The following is a 24,327-nucleotide window of genomic DNA, read 5'->3' on the forward strand; positions in this document are numbered from 1 at the left end:
TGTATCCACTCTCCCACCATTGTGTTCTAGGTAGCATACTTTGAAGAGGAAGTGTCTGTTAGCCCTTAAGAACACAGTTTTCTCTTTATTTTAGATGAATACACATTTTGAAGCTGTATATTTTGCAAATGAGACAGAGCAATTGATTTATATGGCTCATGGTAAGACATCAGATACCCAGACTGAGCCCACCATGTGCATGCACTTCTTCAGGAAAAAAGACTCTATGGGGTGGGTAGAGGTGGGTTTCCTATCTGCCTTAGGTGTATATTATCTTTTCAGGTGGAGGAGAAGATTGGAGAAGTGAGGTAGGGAAGAGGGTCTATGTGATTGACAACATGTAAATGGAGTCTTTTGGGACATCTACATTGGCTAAAGTAAAAGTTACTGTTGTTTTTCATATATAACTTTTACATGGTTTCTCATCCTGAATCAAATTATGGATCACTATTAACTCCCATACCGAAAACAGAAAAGAAAAGGAAAACAAGGGACAGGTAAGGATAAACGGTTGTCCTTAAAATGCCCTGCTGGAAAGTCAGTTAAGTCTTCCTGATGTAAACAAAGGTGTAATGATTAGAAAAATGGTTTCTGTAGACCTTTTTCACTACCCAGATTATTTCCACAGAGATTTGGATGTGGCATAGTCAAATAACATGCCCCAAATTCCAAGTTACACATAGTAACGATTTTACCGGTAGGGTAATAGACCTTATTTTGTTTCTAAATCTAGGGACTTGGAATAGTGTATCACTTTCAACTTTTTATTATATGTCAAGTCCCAAGATAGATAATAAAATTTTCATATGAATGCCATAGTTTTTTTTTCAACTTTTTATTGTATGTCAAGTCCCAGGATAGACAGTAAAATTTTTCACATCTATTCCGTAGTTTTTATTATGTAGTTTCCATTGAGAACTCTGGGCCACTTATAGCATCAGATTTTTAAGGTTTTGGTCACAGAGGTATATGTTAAGATGAATAGTTAAGAATCGTGGTAGCAGTCAAACACTATAAAGGTCAGAATAGCTAAGGGAGAGTTTCTTATTTAAAAACTGGTACCTCGGATACCTCAATATCATAAAAGCCATCTATGAAAAACCCACAGCGAATATCATTCTCAATGGGGAAAAACTGAGAGCTTTTCCCCTAAGGTCAGGAACGCGGCAGGGATGTCCACTATCACCACTGCTATTCAACATAGTACTAGAAGTCCTAACCTCAGCAATCAGACAACAAAAAGAAATAAAAGGCATCCGAGTCAGCAGAGAAGAAGTCAAACTCTCACTCTCTGCAGATAATATTATACTTTATGTGGAAAACCCAAGAGACTCCACCCCAAAACTGCTAGAACTCATACAGGAATTCAGTAAAGTGGCAGGATATAAAATCAATGCTCAGAAATCAGTGGTATTTCTATACACCAACAAGACAGAAGAAAGAGAAATTAAGGAGTCGATCCCATTTACAATTGCACCCAAAACCATAAGATACCTAGGAATAAATCTAACCAAAGAGGCAAAGAATCTGTACTCAGAAAACTATAAAATACTCATGAAAGAAATTGAGGAAGACACAAAGAAATGGAAAAACGTTCCATGCTCATGGATTGGAAGAACAAATATTGTGAAGATGTCAGTGCTACCTAGAGCAATCTACACATTTAATGCAATCCCAATAAAAATGCTGTCAACTTTTTTCAAAGAAATGGAACAAATAATCCTAAAATTTGGAACCAGAAAAGACCCCGAATAGCCAGAGGAATGTTGAAAAAGAAAAGCAAAGCTGGCAGCATCACAATTCTGGACTTCCAGCTCTATTACAAAGCTGTCATCATCAAGACAGTATGGTACCGGCACAAAAACAGACACATAGATCAATGGAACAGAATTGAGAGCCCCGAAATGGACCCTCAACTCTATGGTCAACTCATCTTTAGCAAAGCAGGAAAGAATGTCTAGTGGAAAAAAGTCTCTTCAACAAATGGTGTTGGGAAAATTGGACAGCCACATGCAGAAGAATGAAACGGGACCATTTCCTTACACCACACACAAAAATAGACTCAATGGATCAGACTAGAGAGCCCAGAAATGGACCCTCAACTCTATGGTCAACTCATCTTTGACAAAGCAGGAAAGAATGTCCAGTGGAAAAAAGACAGTCTCTTCAACAAATGGTGTTGGGAAAATTGGACAGCCACATGCAAAAGAATGAAACTGGACCGTTTCCTTACACCAGACACAAAAATAGACTCAAAATGGTTGAAAGATCTAAATGTGAGAACAAGAGTCCATCAAAATCCTAAAGGAGAACACAGGCAACAACCTCTTCGACCTCAGCTGCAGCAACTTCCTAGAAACATCACCAAAGGCAAGGGAAGCAAGGACAAAAATGAACTATTGGGACTTCATCAAGATAAAAGCTTTTGCACAGCAAAAGAAACAGTCAACAAAACCAAAAGGCAGCTGGCAGAATGGGAGAAGATATTTGCAAATGACATATCAGGTAAAGGGCTAGTATCCAAAATCTATAAAGAACTTACCAAACTCAACACCCAAAGAACCAATGATCCAATCTAGAAATGGGCAGAAGACATGAACAGACATTTTTCCAAAGAAGACATCCAAATGGCCAACAGACACATGAAAAAGTGCTCAGCATCGCTCGGCATCAGGGAAATCCAAATCAAAACCTCCATGAGATACCACCTCACACCAGTCAGAATGGCTAAAATTAACAAGTCAGGAAACGACAGATGCTGGCGGGGATGCAGAGAAAGGGGAACCCTCCTACACTGTTGGTGGGAATGCAAGCTGGTGCAGCCACTCTGGAAAACAGTATGGAGGTTCCTCAAAAAGTTGAAAATAGAGCTACCATACGATCCAGCAATTGCACTACTGGGTATTTACTCCAAAGATACAAATGTAGGAATCCAAAGGGGTATGTGCACCCCGATGTTTATAGCAGCAATGTCCACAATAGTCAAACTATGGAAAGAGCCAAGATATCCATCGACAGGTGAATGGATAAAGAAGATATGGTGTGTGTATACACACACACACACACACACACACACACACACACACACACACACACAATGGAATATTATGCAGCCATCAAAAGGAATGAAATCTTGCCATTTGCAACAACATGGATGGAACTGGAGGGTATTATGCTGAGTAAAATAAGTCAGTCAGAAAAATACATGTATCATATGATCTCACTGATATGAGGAATTCTTAATCTCAGGAAACAAACTGAGGGTTGCTGGAGTGGTGGGGGGTGGGAGGGATGGGGTGGCTGGGTGATAGACATTGGGGAGGGTATGTGCTATGGTGAGCGCTGTGATTTGTGCAAGACTGTTGAATCACAGATCTGTACCTCTGAAACAAATAATGCAATATATGTTAAGAAAAAAAAAGAAGAAGAAGATGGTAGGAGGGGAAGAATGAAGGGGAGTAAATCGGAAGGGGAGACGAGCCATGAGAGACAATGGACTCTGAAAAACAAACTGAGGGTTCTAGAGGGGAGGGGGGTGGGGGGATGGGTTAGCCTGGTGATGGGTATTAAAGAGGGCACGTTCTGCGTGGAGCACTGGGTGTTATGCACAAACAATGACTCATGGAACACTGCATCAAAAACTAATGATGTAATGTACGGTGATTAACATAACAATAAAAATTTAAATAAAATGTTTAAAAAAACTAATGATACAATGTACGGGAATCAACATAACATAATAAAATAAAATAAATAAATAAATAATAAAAAATTAAAAACTGATACCTCGGGCGCCTGGGTGGCTCAGTTGTTGAGCATCTGCCTTCGGCTCAGGTCATGATCCCAGGGTCCTGGGATCGAGCCCCACATCAGGCTCCCTGCTCCGCGGGAGGCCTGCTTCTCCCTCTCCCACTGCCTCTGCTTGTGTTCCCTCTCTTGCTGTGTCTGTCTCTCAAATAAATAAACAAAATCTTTTAAAAAAATAAAGTAAATAAAAACTGGTACCTCTGTCCCATCAAGGGAGAAGTAAATTAGAAAAATTATAAAAATAATGCACTTTTTTATGCTGTTTTCGAGCATCTAATAATTATTCTTTTTTTTTCCTAGGAAAAGCCATTGACAAAATCTCTACAACGTGGAGAAGATCCCCAGTTTGACCAAGTATGTAGTAATAAGTTATATACATATTATATTCTAGTTTTTATTTATTTCAAAATGCACAAAAGATAAGGGTTGGATGCTCATTATTAGCGTATTGATTAACTTCCTCAAAGAGGATACAGGGATATGATCTTAGGAACTGTGTCTTTCAGTTTTTACAATTATGGCTTAAAGCAGACATTCAGTAGAGGTCTATTGCTTTGAACTGGGAAGAATGGGAATATGTTGTAATAATACAAATAGGCCCTCAATTGATCGTTTCCTAAATCTTTGTATATCAGAATTAAAGAAACTAAGAAAAGATAAAGGAACTTCTATTCCAAAATTTAGTAGAGCTTATTATGTTTTCATCCAGCTCTTTTGTGAATGCCCATTCTTTGCTTGACACACTGCTACAAAATACAAAATTGACCAGTTTTAGTCCTTCAAAAATTCACAATATTGTGAGAGAAAAATCACTTAAACAATAATTACAAGACAGTATAGTAACTTAGAGTCTAACAGAGAATATGATACATGAAAAAAAAACAATTTAAGGCAGGATAAATACAAAGAAAGTCTTTTGAAAGTAGATTGGGACTAGTAAAAGGGCATCCTGCTCTCAACAGCAGGTAATAAACATAGGAAATCAGGATCTGATAGATCCTGGCTCAGTAACTATAGGCTCTACGTATGTTTAAGAATGATGGGTAACAGGGCATCAGGGGAAGTGAGAGATGTGTTTGTGGTGTTTCCTGAACTTACGCAGTTAACGACAGAGAAGACAGCATGTTCTCCTTCAAAAACCTCGCTTGGAACCAGTGGTAGAGACAAAGTACTGCTGGATGCACCACCGTCTGATCTAATATGGTGGGGGTTTTCTTGTCTTATGGAGAACACACAGAGATGCACTTTCAGCAGGGCTTTGAAATTGACTTTTATATGGAATCAGAAGGAAAGTTCTCCGGCTGTTAAAGTCCAGACTTCTTCGGTCCAAAACTGTAAGGACTGGGGGCGCCTGGGTGGCTCAGTCGGTTGAGCGTCTGCCTTCGGCTCAGGTCATGATCCCAGGGTCCTGGGATCGAGTCCCGCATCGGGCTCCCTGCTCAGTGGGGAGCCTGCTTCTCTCTCCCTCTGCCACTCCCCCCTTGCTTGTGCTCTCTCTTGTGTTCTCTCTCTCAAATAAATAAATAAAATCTTTAAAAAAAAGAGTGTAAATATTTATTGTCCATCATCCATAATTGTCCACTCGATTTTATGTTGTCTGTATTCTCTCCTAGATACTTCCTAGGATATCACTGTCCTTCCCTCAAAAACAAAATTTATTTTTCTCCAGCTTAATGTATATCTTCCTTTATTCTCTGGGAAAATAATAATTGTAAATTTTAACATTGCATAAAATAGTGATCCCAAATGATTTGGCTTAAACACAATTTCCCACTTCTTATTCAGCCCTCTGTTTTTGCATTTCAGCATTGTGGGAGAGGGACAGCCTTTGGAATTAGACAGACCAGGTTTAAATCCCGACTTTGCCACTTTAATTAGCTATAATACTTTTAACCTTGTTGCCCAGAATGTTGAAATGCAGAATCTCCGCCCTGCCCCAGATCTTACTGAATCAGATTCTGCAGCTTAAGGGGATCCGCAGGTGACCCACGCACACATTAAAGCTTGAGCAGCACTGCTCCGTAACAGGTCTCCCTGTATTAAGGACACTTTGCAAGTGAATCGGTAGTAAAATGGCCACTGAGAACTTTCAAATAAGGCACATAAGATTATCCGCTCATCATTAAATCATAAATTTACACATGAACCAGGAGAGAAGGCAACCTACAAAGTCTGTTTCACTTTAAAGAGATAGCAAGACTCCCGGGCCATGAGGAAACTTGATGGAAATTGGTTCACCTCTGCCCGTTTACTGTTTTGCCAGCAAATTATAACAATCAAGGTTCCACTGGCAATGCCATGGATGTATCAAGCTTTCTTAGTCTTTTGATATTAAACATTCAAATTATATAATTCCCCTTGTTCTAATAGCAAGCAGTAGGATTTTAATTTGGATTTCCACAGAGATCCATCTCTGCGAAAAGAACATGCTGGTGATGCCACCTTGTGTGGTGTAGATGATCGTGGGAGCAGTAGTAACAGTAGAAGTGGTATGCATGTAGTACTTACCAGAGGATAGGCACTATGCTAAATACATCCTTTGAGTAGTATGCAGCTGGTCCCTGTTTAGAGAATATTTTTTTATCAGTTTCTTCCTTTTAAATGTCACTGGCATGAATGATAGACTAGAGAGAACTGAGCTTCTGCACTTTCAGTGCCTGATCCCGGGTGGTCCTGTTTACTCCTCCACTTAACAAGCCCATGATTCATTTTTCTCTTGCTAGAAATAGAAGCAAAAAAAAAAAAAACATAATACTTTATAATTTATGAAGCCCTTTCTCATGCATGATCTCAGCTGACATCACTCACTGCTTCCAACAACCCCAAGAAGAAGCCATCATCATCATCATCATCTCTATATTACATTTCATGGGAATGAGTCTCAGACAGCTTGCCCAACACTATATGACTAAAGCCTGAAGGAGCCAAGACTGGCATCCATTTGTTCAGACTACAAAGCCAGTGCTTTTTACTCTATAACATGCTTCTATATCTAAAAACTAAGGTGGCGAAAATTTAGAGAGGAGTTTTCAACAGGTAAGGGATCTCAGATCCTGTATCAGTTAATATTAGGTTTGGCTGCAAATGACACATAAAATAACAGCAACTTGAGTAAGATATTTTTTTCTCTCTCACATTCAAGAAATACAAAGAAAATCGGTCTAGTATCTTTATATTATTTTTATTGTCTTGTGTATGGCTCATCTCATAGTCCAGTTTGGCTTCTAGAACTCAGCCATTAAGTCTGTATTCCAAGCAGCAGGGAGGAGAAATAGAAAAAGAATTATGGGCAAAAAAATAAAAAAGCAGAACGTCTCAACATTGCACACACCACTTCTGCTCATACTCAGTTGGCAAGATCTTAATCACATAGCCACATATAGCTGTAGGAAAGATTGGGAAATTTTATTTTGAGCAATCATTTGTCCATCTAAAAATCAGGGATTTTATTGGGGCACCTGGGTGGTTCAGTCGGTTAAGCGTCCAACTCTTGATCTCAGCTCACGTCTTGATCTCAGGGTTGTGAGTTCAAGCCCCGCGTTGGACTCCCCACTGGGCATGGAGCCTACTTAAAAAAAAAAAAATCAGGTATTTGATAACTAAGGAAGAAGAATAGACTAGATATTAGGTATTACCTATCTTTCCTAGATATCATATAGTAGAGTTTTTACCAAATGCCCAATAAAGAATACTGTTTATACTGTTTACAGTTCTGTATACCTCTTGTTTTCACTGTGGAATATTCCTAGAATTTGTCAGTTTTACAGTTTGAATTTTAAGATATGCATATTTAGGGGTTAAAGCTTTATGTTTTCTTAGGTTTTCTTTTATATGCTTTATATATAATTAACTATTGGCTTCATATCTCTTAATTTAATCTGATTATAATCTAGCCCTGTATAGGTTAAGCCTGGGGAAAAAGTCCTTTTGCTTCATAAATAACAAGATGTCTAAACAGGATTGCTTTTTTTAAGTTCAGTATTAGTGGAAGAAAAATCATACTAGTAACTGCTTTACACATTGGAGAGCTTGGAATTTATACCCTCATTCCCAGAATTTCACTTTTTACAAATTTCACAAATTCATGAACTTGACCCATTCTTATACAGCACCTACTGTGTGGCAACCATGTAACAAGCATTATGCTAGCTGGTGGAAATAAAGATGAAGGAAACATGGTGCCTGCACTGGGGGGCCCCCCAATTATGGGTGAGACAAAGAAGAAATATGATCAAATTATAACCTAGGCTACTAAGTAAGCTCACCGTGGAAGGACCAAGTATCATGTGAGCCCCAGGACAGCAAGCTTTGCCCTCTACTAGGGAGCTAGTGATGGTTTCAGTCCCTGCTAGTGAGAGAGTCATACCAGTAATGAGAATTAATAAAGGTGGAAGAGATTTCCAACAGCATTTTGGAAATGTATACTGCCACCAATTTATTTTAAATACCTAAATTACCTGTCAGGGCTTCGAGTAGAATGAGTGAAAAATTGTCCTAGTGGTAAAGTTCTTTATTTTAGCAAATATTTATCAAAAGTGTGTGTGTCTGTGTGTGTGTGTGTGTGAAAAAATGTGTGTGTGTGTGTGTGTTTACCTGTACATACACACAAAGCTGTGTATGGGACAGAGCTGTAAGGATGTGGTCCCTGCACTCCAGGAGCTTCAGATCTGGAAGAGTTTAAGGCAGTGCACAAACAGCTCTGACGGGGGCCCGCGTGTGTCAGAAATGCCACATGGATGGTGCAACAGTAAACACTGTGAGATTTCAGGGAACAGAAGACATACACTTCAGGGCCAGATGGCTAGAGAAATCTTTCTAGAAGAGGACATAGTTTATCAGGTGTCTAAAACAATTGAAGCAATAGGATTTTACTGGGTGTTGATGGTAAAGAGGATAGGAAATGTGCAAAGGCCCTGAACAGAAAAAATGACATTTTAAGTTATCTTTGGGGACTGATGAATGGATCTGTTAGTTGAGACAGAAGATGTGTATTGTTAAAAGATAATATTCAAAAAGAGTCGACATTGTGACTCTCATAGAAATATAAAATGAACACAGGTGAGAGATTAAAACTCATGTTTAATGAGGAAGTTACAACCAGTTCAGAAGAGAACCCCGAAATGGACCCATTTATAAGTCAGGAACTTTGAAATGAATGCACAATCAGAGGCAAAACTGGCTTTTTCCAACAGTGGGAGAGTGAAGTCAGTTGAACCTTCACTGGGCACAGTGTTTTTTTCTGTCTGTAGACAAGAATCCTTGGCATTGCTATCAGTAGTCTATCATATGCACAATTTTAAAATAGCTCAAAGGCATTAAAAGGTGCATAGCTCCCTCAGACTGCAATTAGATAACCCCTAGAGAGGTGAGCTCTGAGCGATGCATAGTTTTCTACTGAGACACAAAATTTTCCTATTGGCTGGGAGTGTTAGGGAAGAGACCAGGTAGGAAAGGATCAGACTGTGGGAGACGTTAATGGCAGTGGGGGGACCTTTATCTCAGATATACCAGGATCAATTTGATCAAAGTAGCAACTTGGTGTCAACCCCGAGGTAGCAGGGTTCATGAATGAAGAGATCCTTGTAGTGTGGAGGCATTTGGGGAGTTTGGGTGTTGATAAAGATTTGAGACTGAAAGGGTCCAAACTAAAACGGAGACAATGGAACTAGAAAGAATAATCGTATGTAAAATTGTATAAGAAGAATCAATATTGGTTGAGAGAAGGAGAAACAAAAAGTAACTATGGTTTTCAACCATGGTTTGGAACCATTTCTGTTCAATTCAGCGAACACGGAGTGGCCAAGTATACTATACCTGTGCAAGGTTCTGGGGTTATAAAAACAGTAAGATAGAGTTCCTGCCCTCGGGGAATTCTCAATCCCAGGAACAAGGCAGAGATCCCAACAAGTAACAGCACAGCATGAATGCTATACCCGAGGTCCATTTCAAGTGCTTTGGGAACTCGGGCAAGGGAGCAGTTAATGACGCCCGGAAGGTGGACTGCTTCTATGTCACAGAAGCAGTCAGGGCCCAGTGGCATTTTAAAGACATCTGTTATCCAGGGGAAATGGGTTGGATCATGACAGGCAGAAGGGTCTGCGTGGACAGAGAAGTTGCGCTGTGAGGAGCAGAGTATGGAGGAGTGACTGGGTCTGAAGTGGGACAGGCACACGGGGGCCCAAGGACACCGCAAAGTCTGGACTCTTTCTGATGGATGAGAAGCGCTTCCAACAGAGAAACGCTGGGCTTGATGAGAGGTTATAAATCATTTTACACGTACTGAATTTTCAGAGAGGGTAAGATATCTCAGGAGAAATAACCGGGGCTCATTCATTTATGGGGTCGCTCAACAGACACCAAAGGATTAGAGACCAGAGCAAATGGGTGGAGAATATCCTAGGGAAGCAGAGTTTAGGATCAGGAAGTGAGATCCACAGAAGGATGTCCAGAAAAAAATGGTGGCCAAAAAAATTGGAAGAAGCCTCAGAAGAAGATGCAGCTTTGCGGGGCAGGGATGGGCCATGATGGCAGCCGGGCAGAGACCCTCACAGAGGAATGAGAGATCAGCAGTTAGTTGCTCACTGGAAACCAGCTTTGAGAAAGCCTTTGGCTTCAGTGCTATTGGTTGGCATGTAGAATACAGTTTCATAGTCGATAGATTTATATTAAATAGTTTAAGCATTTATGCTAGGTTATGCTGGCTGATTATGACTGGCTGTAATACTTCAATGGAAAAGCAGTGTACCAGACAGAACACAATCATGGTACTGGTGATGAGTTTCCTATCTGTGGTCTGTGGCGGGGGGGGGGTCCTATGAATGGAGGCCAGGGTGAGCTCCCCGTTTTAACTTCAAGTGACTTTCCTGTTATCAGAGTTTACAGATATCCTTTTTAAATATAAAGTCCAAGGCATTTTATTTTGGATTCTCGGGTGCAACAGTAGCTAACCTGTGGTGAGCATGGACATGGGTAAACGGGGACCAGATGCAGCTGAAATACCGCATTAACCCATTTTAAATAGGGAAAACCAGTATTCCACAGTAAGCCTCACCTAGGGAAGTGTGTAACCCTCACCTGGTGAAGGAGGTACTGATACTCACTCGATACATTTACTCACAGAGATGAAAATTGTGGCTGTTGAATAAAGGAATCACCGAATCCTTATCATTTCATATACCTGCCAGCTACCTGTGCTCTCTTGCTTTTTTTACATGTGCTTTCTTGTCAAGTTTGTCTGCCCTTGGTTTTAGACTTTTGCTTCTGTGTAATAATGACCTGAACATGCAGTAAAGTCACATGACACCAACATTTGTATGCTGCATGCTGTTTTCTATTTGAAGTATTGCTCCGACTTTGTCTCTGGAAACAGTCACATACAGTAAGGGCAAGTTATTTCCTCTTGGTGTAGTAAAGTATGATTACTCCCCAAAGGAGCTGGTGCCAGAACAACCAGAACTAGACTCCAAATCCTTACTTTCACAGGCGAATTGTCTTACTGTGCTTCAGCACTGCGTAAGTAACCATATGGGAGATGAGAGAGAGTCTAGGTTAAGTAAGATGGGCAGCATCAGCGAATCCTGAGGAGGAAAGCATTTCAAGGAGAACCTAAGAAAGAGTGTCATTTGCTCAGGAGACTTGAGGGGGAATGAACACAAAGGCCTGTTGGTTGGCCAGTGGGTTTGCCGTTTCTGATGTTTTCTGCAAAGGTTACCGGTAGTGTGGCAAGAGCAGAAATCGGGTGTCAGAGAAGAAGAAGTGAGGCAGGGAGAGGAAACATCACCAATGCTGGGCTGATTGAGAGTTTGGCCAGAAGAAGGGTGGGTCCTCAGCTGAGGGAGGGGAGAGCAGAATCCAATGAGACCCTTGTGTGTTTTACAGAACCCTCTTGTGCTGAATGAAATACAAGAGCTTAGCACTGTGCCTTTCTGCCAGTGGTTGTGTCCATTTTTCATTTACATTTGGGCTCGGTGTTTTCAGGTGGTTGCGATTCCTGAGAGACTGATGTGTATATAAGTTGGGCTCACAATTATTGGTTTTATTCAACCTATTGATTCTGGTTCTGGGATAGTGTCCTTCCCCAGAGTGAGCTGTTGCCTGCAGCAAACCCAGGGAGCCCGTGCTCCCCACCTTTCTCTTATGGCGCTAATGTAGGACAGGCATTGCTCAGACCCCTCAACAAGGAAGCCTTTGCAAGGCCTCGTGTTTGCTTCAGCTGGAGCCAGAAAGGTGTGGGAACTCAAACCAAGCTACCAGGGTTATAATGGAGGCCCTGGTATCTTTGTGCTTGGATAAGAGCTAGGTGGGTCTTTCTCTTTTTCTTTTCCTTTCTTTCCTTTCCTTTTCTTTTCTGTCTTTTCTTCTTTCTTTCTTTCTTTCTTTCTTTCTTTCTTTCTTTCTTTCTTTCTTTCTTTCTTTTTCTCTTTCTTTCTCTCTCTCTTTCTTTCTCTCTTTCTCTCTTTCTCTCTTTCTCTCTCTCTTTCTCTCTTTCTTTCTCTCTTTCTTTCTCCCTTTCTTCCTTCCTTCCTGCCTGCCTGCCTTTCTTCCTTGCTTTCTTTCTTTTTCTTTTTTTACAATATCAGCTCTGATAAGTAAAATTCCAACAATAATTTCTATCATTTGTTCTGTCATTAACTTAGCCTATGATCCTCTCAAAGTCAAAATTTTTTATGTCTGGGCTTCAGTTTCAGTATTTAGAAATGGAAGAGGAAAATAGAAATAGACATTTTTAAAGGTCTGTTATGTGCCCCACACTTTATAATATCTCATTTACTCTTCAGAAAAAACCCAGTGAGGTAAATATTCTTCAGTCCCGTTTTACAGCTGGAAACACAGAGCCTCAGAGAAGTGGACATGCCCAAGCTCACGCGGCCTATAAAGGACAGAGCTGTAACTTGAACTCAGGACCATCTGATCTTCCCAGTGCACTAGTGAAATTATGAAAACGTGGCTTGTGAATGATCAGTCCTCACATAGGGGGTGCTGAGAACATTATTTAAGTTGCAGCTTATTTGCAATTCAGTGTGACATATTCTTTACTAGTGTCATCTCTATAAATTCCAGATACTTTGCTCAGGCATTCTGAGTAAGTGGGGTTTTCCTCTAGATGTTAAATATTTACATACTTTTGTAGCACCTCAGTTTCTTAATATGTTAAAAATGCCATCTATAAACAGGAAACACATGGTAAAATAAATCCATACCTCTCTAATAGAACGAAAATAACTTTTTACCATCTTGGGTAGCAATAATTTTTCTGGAAAGGAAGCAGATGAAATTTTAGTGCTTCAACACTGATGCTAATGCTACAGTTCAGTCAAAATCTATTTAAAATGCATAAATGAAAAATATAAGCAATCAAGAGTAAAACCAAATTAACTGGCATTGGATTCATATTAGTGTTACTCAGTGTTCAATTATTCTCCAGTGGAACAATGCATTCTATAAAATGAACTAAGATATTAAAATCAAATAATATAGATCTTTTCCTAATTTGCAGGAAAAATAGATTTAATATATAGATTTATATAATTTTAAGTTTTTGTAAGAAATTCTTCTTAATCCTTTGGTATCTGTCACCACTGATTGAATGCTAGATTATCTAGCACTAGTACGATATATGATCAAGTAAAAAAAATTGCACTTGAATTATTGTAATAAATCAGCATTTTGTGGTATTACTAAGACTGTACCCTGACGCCCAGGTACTTGGCCATCTGAACTAGTTTGAGAAATTAAACTATCAGTGAAGTTAGTTTAAAATTTATTCATGAAATGCACCACTCAGGAGAAGTCAGCCTTATTGCTGTAAGATATGGAGTGACTCCACTGAGTAATTATTCAAATATTTATGTAAAGTTTCCTTCTTTGCATTCAGCAAGTATAATAAAATGCTTATGAAGAATTAATATCTTACCTACAGCATAATGGACAGTCTCTTTTAGCCTATTTATACATAAAATGCCAAAATAAACGTCAAGAAACATTTGCAAAGTACATTTAGTATCCCCTTCTATCCCCCCAAAAAGAAAACACCGGTATGAAATGGTTATGTGATTCTGTGCACTTCCATCTCCTCAAGCTGCACAGTACCTAGCTCATCTATGATGGAAGAATATGATCATTTAAATGCAACAAGAACATCTTTGTAAAGGGGCCTGCCCCCTTTCAACAGCAGCACAGAGCTAGAATTCATCTCACCATTGGCTCTGCTTCCTGTAAATGAAGGAGTTGAGTAACCAAGAAGCCAGCTAGACCTTCCTCCCTTCCTGAGCTTTGAGGGCCAGGTCTTTGCAAATTCCACCCTTCCTTCCTGAAAGCCTGGACTCAAAAGGGCTATAACCGAGAGATGGAAAAAACACACACATCCACCCCATCCTGACCTTTCATCTCTTCTAAGATGGTCTCAGTGTATTTGCCATGGAAAGTATGTCCAGTAGATATAATACCAAGAATGGCTTTGAGATGACTTTAATGGGTAGAAAAAATTATTATGGCTGAGGTTTAAAGAATACTATTGACGTTCTCTATGGAGCACGTGGGTTACACCTAAGTAAGTGTAAGTAGCTAAACATTGTGTGCTCTACCCAGAGATAAATAGGGGGCAAACATAGGTTTATATCACATTTATGGGTCTGTAGTAAATAACAGAAGCATGTAAATTTCCCACACAAGTGTTTTTTAATTAAACTTTTTATTTGTGAATAGTTACAGAAAAGGTGTAAAGATAGCACAGACACTTATCAGGTTCCCCACACCCGGTTTCCTTTATTAACACCTTTCCTTACCATGTATATTTGTCACAACCAAGAAACCAACATCGGTACATTATTAGTAACTGAATTCTGTATTTGCATTTTATTTCTTTTTCCTGAATAGCTCTTTTCTGTTCCAGGATACTGTCTAGGATACCACCTTATATTTAGTCATCATGTCTCCTTTAGTCTCGTCCAGACTTACACAAGTATTTTTAAATTACTGAAATAAAATAATAGATGGTTGGGGATTTTATTACATATGCAATAATTAAGGCAGAATTAACCTGTGTTGAGGAACTCTGAAATCTGATTTTTTTTTCCCCCTCTGGGAGGAACCCCCTTCATTTCCCAATTCAAAATATTAGATGAGATGGTGGTGATTGGAAGTACCCTTTCTTGTGCTGGGGTAACTTTAGAGAGAACTTGTAAATTACCCCCATGACTTGCCATAATTTGCTTTCCTCCCCAAATTTCCTGCTGTTATAGCCACAGGAACAAAGGGAAATATGTTGTGGCTATGAATATTACAGTTTGTGTGGGGAGGGCTGTTTTTTAAAAAATAATTAGATATTTTTCAATTAAAAACTGGTGATTATGTTCAGAGGGCAGGCAGACTGCAATAGCCTATTTATTTCTGAAAACTGATATTAAACCATAGCTAAAGATATGTACAATTTCGTGTATGTACTTATAACCATAATCGTAAGAGAGAGCAAGAAATAAGGCTCTCAAGAAAGAGAATCTGAGGAAGAACACATAATTGTTCCATTCAGTCTTAGAGCTGCTTTTAAAAACTGACAGTGGAAAGTCCCATTGACACGAAGCACTTGAGCTCCGCTTGCTCTAGTTCCTTTAAAAAAAGAAGTTAAGCCTCTCCTGCTTAACTACAGAAACATTTTAAGTTAACTAAGGTTTTCCATTTCTTCTGCCACCTCCCAGCTCAAGCCGTGATCACTGTGTGCCTGGAACTGTTGCAATAACCTCATTCAGTTCAAGTGTGTGTGTGTGTGTGTGTGTGTGTGTGTGTGTGTGTGTGTGTGTGTGTGTGCTCCTAACCACCCCTGTTGGCAGACCCTTTTGGTCCAGCCTACACATCACTGCTGAATTAAACTTCCTCAACATGTCTGTGGGCTTATTTTCCTATTCAGAAATCTTTATGGGCTTCCCATTTTCTAGAAAAGAAAACAAATTCTTCAGACTAGCATTAAATACTTGCTATGATTTAGTTTCAGCTTAAAATTTTCAACAGTATTTTTCTTTACTCTGGTATACCAAAGTTCCTACACCAGCCAAATATTTCTTCTCTCAGTTCACTCAAAACCTTCTTTAAATTAATCACTGTAATTATTATGAACAGTTATTTTGCACCTTCATCACCATAGGCTTCCTGCCTTTGAGTCTTTGCTTAGCTTTTTTCTTGACTCTTAATCTCACATTTCTACCCTTTCTATAAAAGGCCCAGGTAAAATCCTACCTTCATGTCTCTTTATCTCTCACCCTCTAGTGATCTCTCTGTCCTGAGGACTCCTGATTTCCGTGTGCACTCTCAGTATGTCAGTATATCACCTCCAAGTTGTGTTTTCTGTATATGCATACTTACCGTAGGGTCTGTACCGAGTTGGAATCTTACCAGTTAAATGATTTTTAAATTCTTCTTCCACTTAACATAAACATTTTCATGTCATTAAATATTTTTGAAATGTGACTTTTAATGGTTTCAGAGATAATCTACATCACATTGTTCCACATTGTATTAAGGCATTTACACATAGCTGGACATTTAGCGTGTTCCCATTTTTTGTATAATATGTAATGTTGTCCTGAACATTCTTACCTCTAATTATGTATTTGAGTTAAATTCCTAAGAATGGGCTTATTGAGAATGCCTTTTATTAGGTTCTTGATCTGCATTTCCAAATTTCCTTCCAGATAGGTTATGCCAATCTTTTTCATCTATCAGTAGTGTTTGAACATGCCTATTTAATCACTGTCTCATCAGCACTGGGGGTTATAATTTGCTAGTAAGAAATTTTGTGAATTTGTGTTTCCAAATGAGGTGGTTAAAATGTATCTCGTTGTAGGTTTACATGTTCTGTTTATAAGGCCTTTATCAGAGGGGTGTTTGCCAGTATTTTCTCTGTGTCTACAGCCTGTCTTTTCATCACTTTCTTGACCATATCTTTCCAAAAGCAGAAGCTCTTAATTTTTTTACTGAACTATTGTTGACACACAATGTTACATTAGTTTCTGGTGAATAGCATAGTGATTCCACAAGTTTATACATTCTGTTGTGCTCACCACAAGTGTAGCTCCCATCTGTCACTGTACAATATACAGTATCATTGACTAGATTCCCTAGGCTGTGCCTTTTATCCCTGCAACTTATTCATTGCATAGCTGGAAGTCTGTGGCTCCCATCCCCTTCACCCATTTTGTGCATCCCCCTAACCCCGCCCCTCTGGCAACCTTTAATTTGTTCTCTGTATTTATGGGTCTGGTTCTCCTTTTTGTTTGTTTTGTTTTTCAGATGCCACATATAAGTGAAATCATAGAATATTTGTCTTTTTCAGTCTTATTTTACTTAACACAATACTCTCTAGGTCCATCCATGTTGTTGCAAATGACAATATTTCATTCTCTTTTGTGGCTGAGTAATATTCCATTGTATATATGTACCACATCTTCTGTATCCATTCATCTATGGGTGGGCACTTGGGTTGCTTCCGTATCTTGGTGGCTGCATCAATTTACATTCCTACCAACAGTGCATGGTGGGTCCCCTTTGGACACATCCTCACCAACACTTGTTATTTCTTGTCTTTTTGATTCAGCCATTCTGACACATATAAGGTATTATATTATATTATAGTGGTTTTGATTTGCATTTCCTTGATAATTAGTGATATTGAGCATCTTTTCATATGTCCGTTTGCCATATCTTTGTCTTCTTTGGGGAAAAAAAGTTGACTTAAGTCTTCTGTCCATTTTTAATTGGATTTTTGGGGGGAGTTTTTGGTGTGGAGTTGTATTAAGTTTTTTAAATATATTTTGGATATTAACTCCTTATCAGATATGTCACTTGCAAATATCTTCTCCTATTCAGTAGGTTGCCTTCTCGTTTTGTTGATGGTGTTCTTCACTATGCAAAAAGCTATTTATTTTGGTTTAGTTTTGCTTTTGTTTCCCTTGCCTGAGGAGATATATCTAGAAAAATGTTGCCAGGGCTGATGTTAGAGAAGTTACTGCCTACGTTTTCTTCTAGGAGGTTTATGGTTTTCTGTCTCACATTTAGGTGTCTTTAATTAATTTGAGTTTATTTTTGTGTGAGAAAGTAAAAGAAACTGGGCCAGTTTCATTCTTTTGCGTGTAGCTTTCCAGTTTTCCCAACGCCGACACCATTTATTGAGGAGACTGTCTTTTCCCATTTTGTATTCTTGCCTCCTTTGTCATTGATTAATTGACCATATATGTGTGGGTTTATTTCCGAGCTCCCTATTCTGTTTCGTTGATCTTATGTGTCTGTTTTTATGCCAGTACTACATAGAGCTTTGTAGTATAGCTTCACATCTGGGATTGTGATACCTCCAGTTTTGATCTTCTTTTTCAAGATTGCTCTGACCATTCAGGGTCTTTTAAGGTTCCATATAAATTTGAGTATTATTTATTCTAGTTCTGTGAAAAATGCTGTTGGTATTTTCATAAGAATTGCCTTAAATCTGTAGATTGGTTTGGGTAGTATGGATGTTGTAACAATATTAATTCTTCCAATCCATGAAGATGAGATATCTTTCCTTTGTGTCTTCTTCAGTTTCTTCTGTCAATGTCTTAATAGTTATCAGAGTTCAGGTCTTTTACCTCCTTGGTTAAATTTATTTCTAGGCATTTTATTCTGTATGGTACAATTGTAAATGGAATTGTTTTCATAATTTCTCTTTTTGCTACTTTGTTATTAGTGTATAGAAATGCAACAGATTTCTGTGTATTAATTTTGTATCCTGTGACTTTACTGAATTTATTGCTTCTAATAGTTTTTTGGCAGTCTTTAGAGTTTTATATACATATATATATTATATGTATATATAACTTTTACATATATGTGTACAGTATTGTGTCATCTGCAAATAGTGACAGTTTTACTTCTTTCTTACCAATTTGGATGCCTTTTATTTCTTTTTCTTGTCTGATTGCTGTGGCTAGGACATGCAGTACTATGTAGAATAAAAGTGGTAACAGTGGACATCCTTGTATTCCTGATTTTAAAGGAAAAGCTCTCAGTTTTTCACCATTGAGTATGATCTATTGAGATGATCGTATGACTTTGTATCCTTCATTTGGTTCATGTGGTGTATCACGTTGACTGATTTGTGAATAGCGAACCATCCTTGATTGATTGAATTATCCCCAGAACAGAAGCTTTTAATTTTGATGACGTTCAGGATCAAATTGTCATGGAGTTTGCTCCTGGTGTGTTACCTAAGAAATCCTCGGTTAGCCCAGAGTCACAAAGATTTTTTCCTGTGTTTTCTTCAGAAGTTTCATAGTTTTAAGTTTTTATAGTATGATTTTTTAAATTAATTTTTGCACATGGTATGAGATATCAATTGAGGTTCATTTTCTCGTGATAATTAATAAAAGATCACAAATCTTTCCAGCTAAGGAAATTAAAATACCTCGTCTATCAAAGATATGTTTGTTGTTTGAAAAAGAGAGCAGTAGTTTGCCTTTAAGGTGATACATAGGAAATTATTGCTACTGGCTCATGTCTTCAGTCTAATTTGGGGCATAACTCAGATGAGTGGATGAGTGATTATTGGCAGAAACCCATACATTGTATTACCACTTGGGTTATTTGTTTGGGAGCTAGATTTTTTTATTTCACATAAGCGACTAATGTAATTGTGTTAATTAAAATATTTATTTATACAACAAGCATTTTTGAGACTTAAGGAGTACAAGGCACTATACTTCTTGGACAGTATTGGAAAATAATTTCTCTGCAGTCCATGAATAACCTGTATGCAGTTAACATCTGATTTCTAGAATGAAAGGAAGTCAAAGTAATTAACTTTCTTGAACCATAAAATTGTAATGTAAGGAACATCTGTCAACATTAAGAGATTTGGGCCCTTGGGAATGTACTAATAAAGATTATTGAAGGAAAGATGTGATAAATAAGAAGGTTTTGTGGTGAATATAGCTTGGAGTTATTTGTTAAATGAAAAGTTTCTCAGTAACTGGCAGGGCCACCAAAGCCTTTTGATCACCTGTTTTTCTCTGTAGGTCATCAACTCAATGAGCTCCCTTTCTGAATACTGCCTGCCTTCCATTCTGCGTACATTATTTGACTGGTATAAAAGGCAAAATGGCATTGAGGATGAATCACATGAATACAGGCCAAGAACAAGCAATAAATCAAAAAGGTACATTTCTTTTGTGTAGGAATTATGAGGTTCTCCCTTCCTTCCTTCCTTCCTTCCTTCCTTCCTTCCTTCCTTCCTTCCTTCCAGAAACGTAAGTCAAAATGGAATTTATGCATCATCTAAATCTGCCCGTCTGTACATGGATACCTAGCAGGTGCTGGGGGCGGGCAGGGGGAGAGGGGCTGTCTAGCAGTGGGAGTACTAGTCACGGCCACTTGTCACAGGTTGGAAAGACATACTCAGCATTATTTTGACATTGGCGGGGCAGGTGTAAAGGGCCCTAAGTTACCCTTGTGTCTGCTTCTTTCCGGAGCCCTGTCTCTTCCAGTGTATACCCTAAAAGCAGAAGGGCTGGTGCAGGCCCTGCATGATGCTGCCTCGTCCTTGCTGGTAACCTTGAGTGCCCAGGGTGCCCACATGGGGAGGAGGCAGGGCGGGACATCAGCACTAGGCCTGGAGCTGCCACAAATTAGCCCTGTGACTTTGGGCAACTCACCACCTCTCTACTGTAGTCTCTTCGCAAGCAAAACAGGGAAGTCAGATTACACCATCTCGAACTTCCCTTGCAGCGGAGAATTTTGTTTGTTTATTCTGTGCTCCCCTTCTCTTATGGATTTGAAAATTGGAACTTGCTGCTTTAGAAACCCTTGTAGCAACCATAAAATTTAAGATTCTTGTACTGTCAAATGAATGTGCATCCCCCAAACATTTATGTAAATATATGTAATTCATATGTTTGAAATATAAGTAAATATAAGAAAGTGTGCTATATTTACCTTTTAAAAAATTTTACTTTAAAACAGACTTCTCTATATGAATTGATTATGCATTTTTAAAGAGAATAAACGGAAATGAATCATTAAGAAAATCAGATATTAACTACTTCTTGTGATTTATCGCTCTCATTTTTCTTGACACTTCTAATACTGTTTTTTAAATATCCACTTCTCAATGTCATGAAATGAATTACATTTCATCCAAACTTGTAATTTCATTTTATAATATGCTCGAGTTTATGCAAGATTCAGTCATTTATTTATCATCTTGTTTGGGAGAGAAATTAGTAACTTTTTCATACTGAATCATTTTTTTTAGTTGAAGAGAGGGAACTTTTTATTGCAATATAATGTACATATGGCAAAATTCATTCTTTTAAACTGTGTAGTTCTGTTTTTAGTATATTCACAAGGTTGTGCAGTCATCACTACTAATTCCAGAATAGTTCAGCTCCCCAATAAGAAACCCCACGCTAATTAGCAGTCTCTTCTTACAAATATTTTTTGATGTATCAAATTTTAAAGGTAAAATCTTAATTCTGTGTCTGAAAATGGTTCAGACCGTGTGATTACTAAATTAATGGTGTTAGGGGTGCCTAGGTGGCTCAGTCGGTTAAGTGTCTGACTTTGGGTCAGGTCATGATCCCAGGGTCCTGGGATGGAGCCCATGTCTGGCTTCGTGCTCAGTGGGGAGTCTGCTTGTCCTTCTCCCTCTGCTGCTCCCCCCACTTGTGCATTCTCTCTCCCTCAAATAAATAATAAAATCTTTTTTAAATAATTAATTAGTGGTATCATTTTATTATTCTTCCCATATTACATGTTAGTTTATAAACATATTTTTTAACAAGAAGCAATTTATTATCTTTTTTCTTATTGTAAAATTTTTTATTGTTATGTTAATCACCATATGTTACATCATTAGTTTATAAACAGATATTAAACTTTTCCTTGGGAGTGAGGAATGGGGCTGTTTTAGTGAGTTGAATTAATTGAGTCTTAGTTTCGTTTCTCTGTTTTGTCAGAATGTAGTTACTAAAACTGGATTTTTCATGAATTTATTTCTTTATGGATTGGAAAATAATATTTTAAAAATCAGGTTACTGACTGTTTTTAGGAGATTAGAGTAATTGTCAAGATCAAACATGGCATCAGGACAGTGAAATTCAACTCAGCAGCATTTAATTAACATTAGGGAGTTCAAAATAAGAATGTGTGTTTGGGAGAAAGCCAAAAGAATGAGGGTGTCTAGAGCATGATGTAGGTAATAATGCGAGTTTCTGTTACTAGAAAAAAAGAAAAGAGGAACTTTGGAGAGAAGATTAAGCAACCGAAAACAGTCAAATGTGACAGATGTGTACTAGGGTTACAATTTCTAAGATTAGTCTAACATCAACATTTTGAATGCCAAATAAATTTGTCAAATGCTGCCGGCTCCTGGCAGTTAGACCTCAAACCAGCAATAAAGTTGAATTCATTATTGGAGAAGTATAGGTCTTACTTTTATTTGAAAGCATAAATTGACTTATTAAATAGAATCAGGGGTTTAAAATTTTTTTTTCCCTGCCAAGAACTGTTACTTTCTCAAGGTCCTCTGGCCCCTTTTAAAGATCCTTGTTGGCCATCCAACACAACAATTTTCTGTCTACTTCTGCTGGCCATCTTTGAAAGCTCTCCTTCCTTTCGGTCTTCAAACTTCTTATATATTTATTCCGTGATATAATCTCCAGGTCAGACTTTTGAATGTTCTCTTTTTTAATGCAGTTCTCCTCCAGCTGGCAGAAGCTCTTTCCAGGTCTAGTGGGTCCTGAAGGACTTCAGATAGGTGGTTTGGGCCAGTGCTCTTCCTCTTGGGAGGACCATTCACAGTGATCCTGAGTGAATGAGCTCCTACCCTGTCCATACATTTCTCCTTGAGAGTTACAGTTGCAGCCTCCCTTGTTAACCCATTCTGTCATTCACCAGCCTTCATTTGACTTGCTCCAGGTTACAGAGCTTCTCCAGAAGTTCTTTTTTAGATTTTAAATACCACCTTCCTTTCTTCTCATTCCCATTGACTGAAGGGAAGAACATTCCCTATTTATAATATTTTTGATTTATTTTAAACAGACCTGCCTGACAAGCGCAAATCTGGTCATCCTTTCTCATGGCTTTTCCTTAATATGCAAGTATTGAGCAGTTCCACGTCAGGAGACCATGATAAATATATTACACACTTTGTCTAATTTAATACTCAAGCAGACCTTTCTGTAATTACTATTATTATTCCCATTTTGTAGATGGAACAATTACTGGTAAATAGAAGAGGCATCATTTTAACCCAGGACTGTTCCATACCAAAGCCAATGCTCTTAGCCATAGTTCTGTGCTGGGGTCTCGGCAATCACATCATTTGTCTTTCTTGGTTCAATTCCAAATTAGCCCTTAGTTAGTATGTTAGATAGGCAGCACCTGGGGGCTGGGAGTGGGGATGGGGGTGGGGGTGGACTGACATTTCTGTCCTTCTGACAGTGCTAATTCTGCTCCTTAACTTTTGAGTGAGTTCAAATGACTGCACTTTGCCTCTTCCTACCTCTTCTTCCACCTGCTTTATAAGCATTCTCTGTCCTACTGCCCCTTCACTTCTTCGTTCATAAATCTCAAGTGACAGAAGGTCAAGAGGAAAGAGGCATGGAAACAAAAAAAGAAAAGTGATTCCTAACCTCTCTCCACCCTCTGTAGTCCTGCTGTAGCTGATGATCATGTTCTGTCCTTATTGTTTCCTACATTGTGTAGCTTCTTTCACAGGAGCTTCTCAATATCCACCTTCAGTATGGCAACCCTGCCCTGGGTCTGTATCCATTGTACAGATGATAGAATTAGAGAAAGTCACCTTAGAAAAGTCCATGGATGGGCTCCTGGGTGACTCAGTCTGTTAAGCATCTGTCTTCAGGTCAGTTCATGATCCCACGGTCCTGGGATCGAGCCCTGCCTCAGGCTCCCTGCTTAGTGGGGAGCCTGCTTCTCCCTCTGCCCCTCCCCCTGCTTGTGCTCTCTCTCTCTCTCTCTCTCTCTCTCAAATAAATAAATAAATCAAGAAATGGGCAGAAGACATGAACAGACATTTTTCCAAAGAAGACATCCAAATGGCCAACAGACACATGAAAAAGTGCTCAACATCGCTCGGCATCAGGGAAATCCAAATCAAAACCTTCATGAGATACCACCTCACACCAGTCAGAATGGCTAAAATTAACAAGTCAGGAAACGACAGATGTTGGCGGGGTTGTGGAGAAAGGGGAACCCTCCTACACTGTTGGTGGGAATGCAAGCTGGTGCAGCTACTCTGGAAAACAGTATGGAGGTTCCTCAAACAGTTGAAAATAGAGCTACCATACGATACAGCAATTGCACTACTGGGTATTTACCACAAAGATACAAATGTAGGGATCCGAAGGGGTACGTGCACCCCAATGTTTATAGCAGCAATGTCCACAATAGCCAAACTGTGGAAAGAGCCAAGATGTCCCTCGACAGATGAATGGATAAAGAAGGTGTGGTATATATACACAATGGAATATTATGCAGCCATCA

General features: G+C 38.8%; 1 protein-coding gene across 3 annotated transcripts in view; it reads left to right on the forward strand.

Moving 5' to 3' along the window:
* Positions 1–24,327, forward strand: part of FRY (FRY microtubule binding protein) — a 348,142-nt gene that overhangs the window by 149,503 nt on the left and 174,312 nt on the right. For all 3 annotated transcript variants that reach the window (XM_028104226.2, XM_088021790.1, XM_028104219.2), the window contains exons 3-4: positions 4,108–4,161; positions 19,842–19,981. In XM_028104226.2, coding sequence (XP_027960027.2) covers positions 4,108–4,161; positions 19,842–19,981 — 194 coding nt within the window. The remainder of the gene's footprint in view (positions 1–4,107; positions 4,162–19,841; positions 19,982–24,327) is intronic.

The sequence above is a fragment of the Eumetopias jubatus genome, unplaced genomic scaffold, assembly GCF_037043125.1.
Source record: "Eumetopias jubatus isolate StellerSeaLion01/CBP00866 unplaced genomic scaffold, mEumJub1_p1.0 scaffold_3, whole genome shotgun sequence".
In the NCBI taxonomy this organism is placed as follows: domain Eukaryota; kingdom Metazoa; phylum Chordata; class Mammalia; order Carnivora; family Otariidae; genus Eumetopias; species Eumetopias jubatus.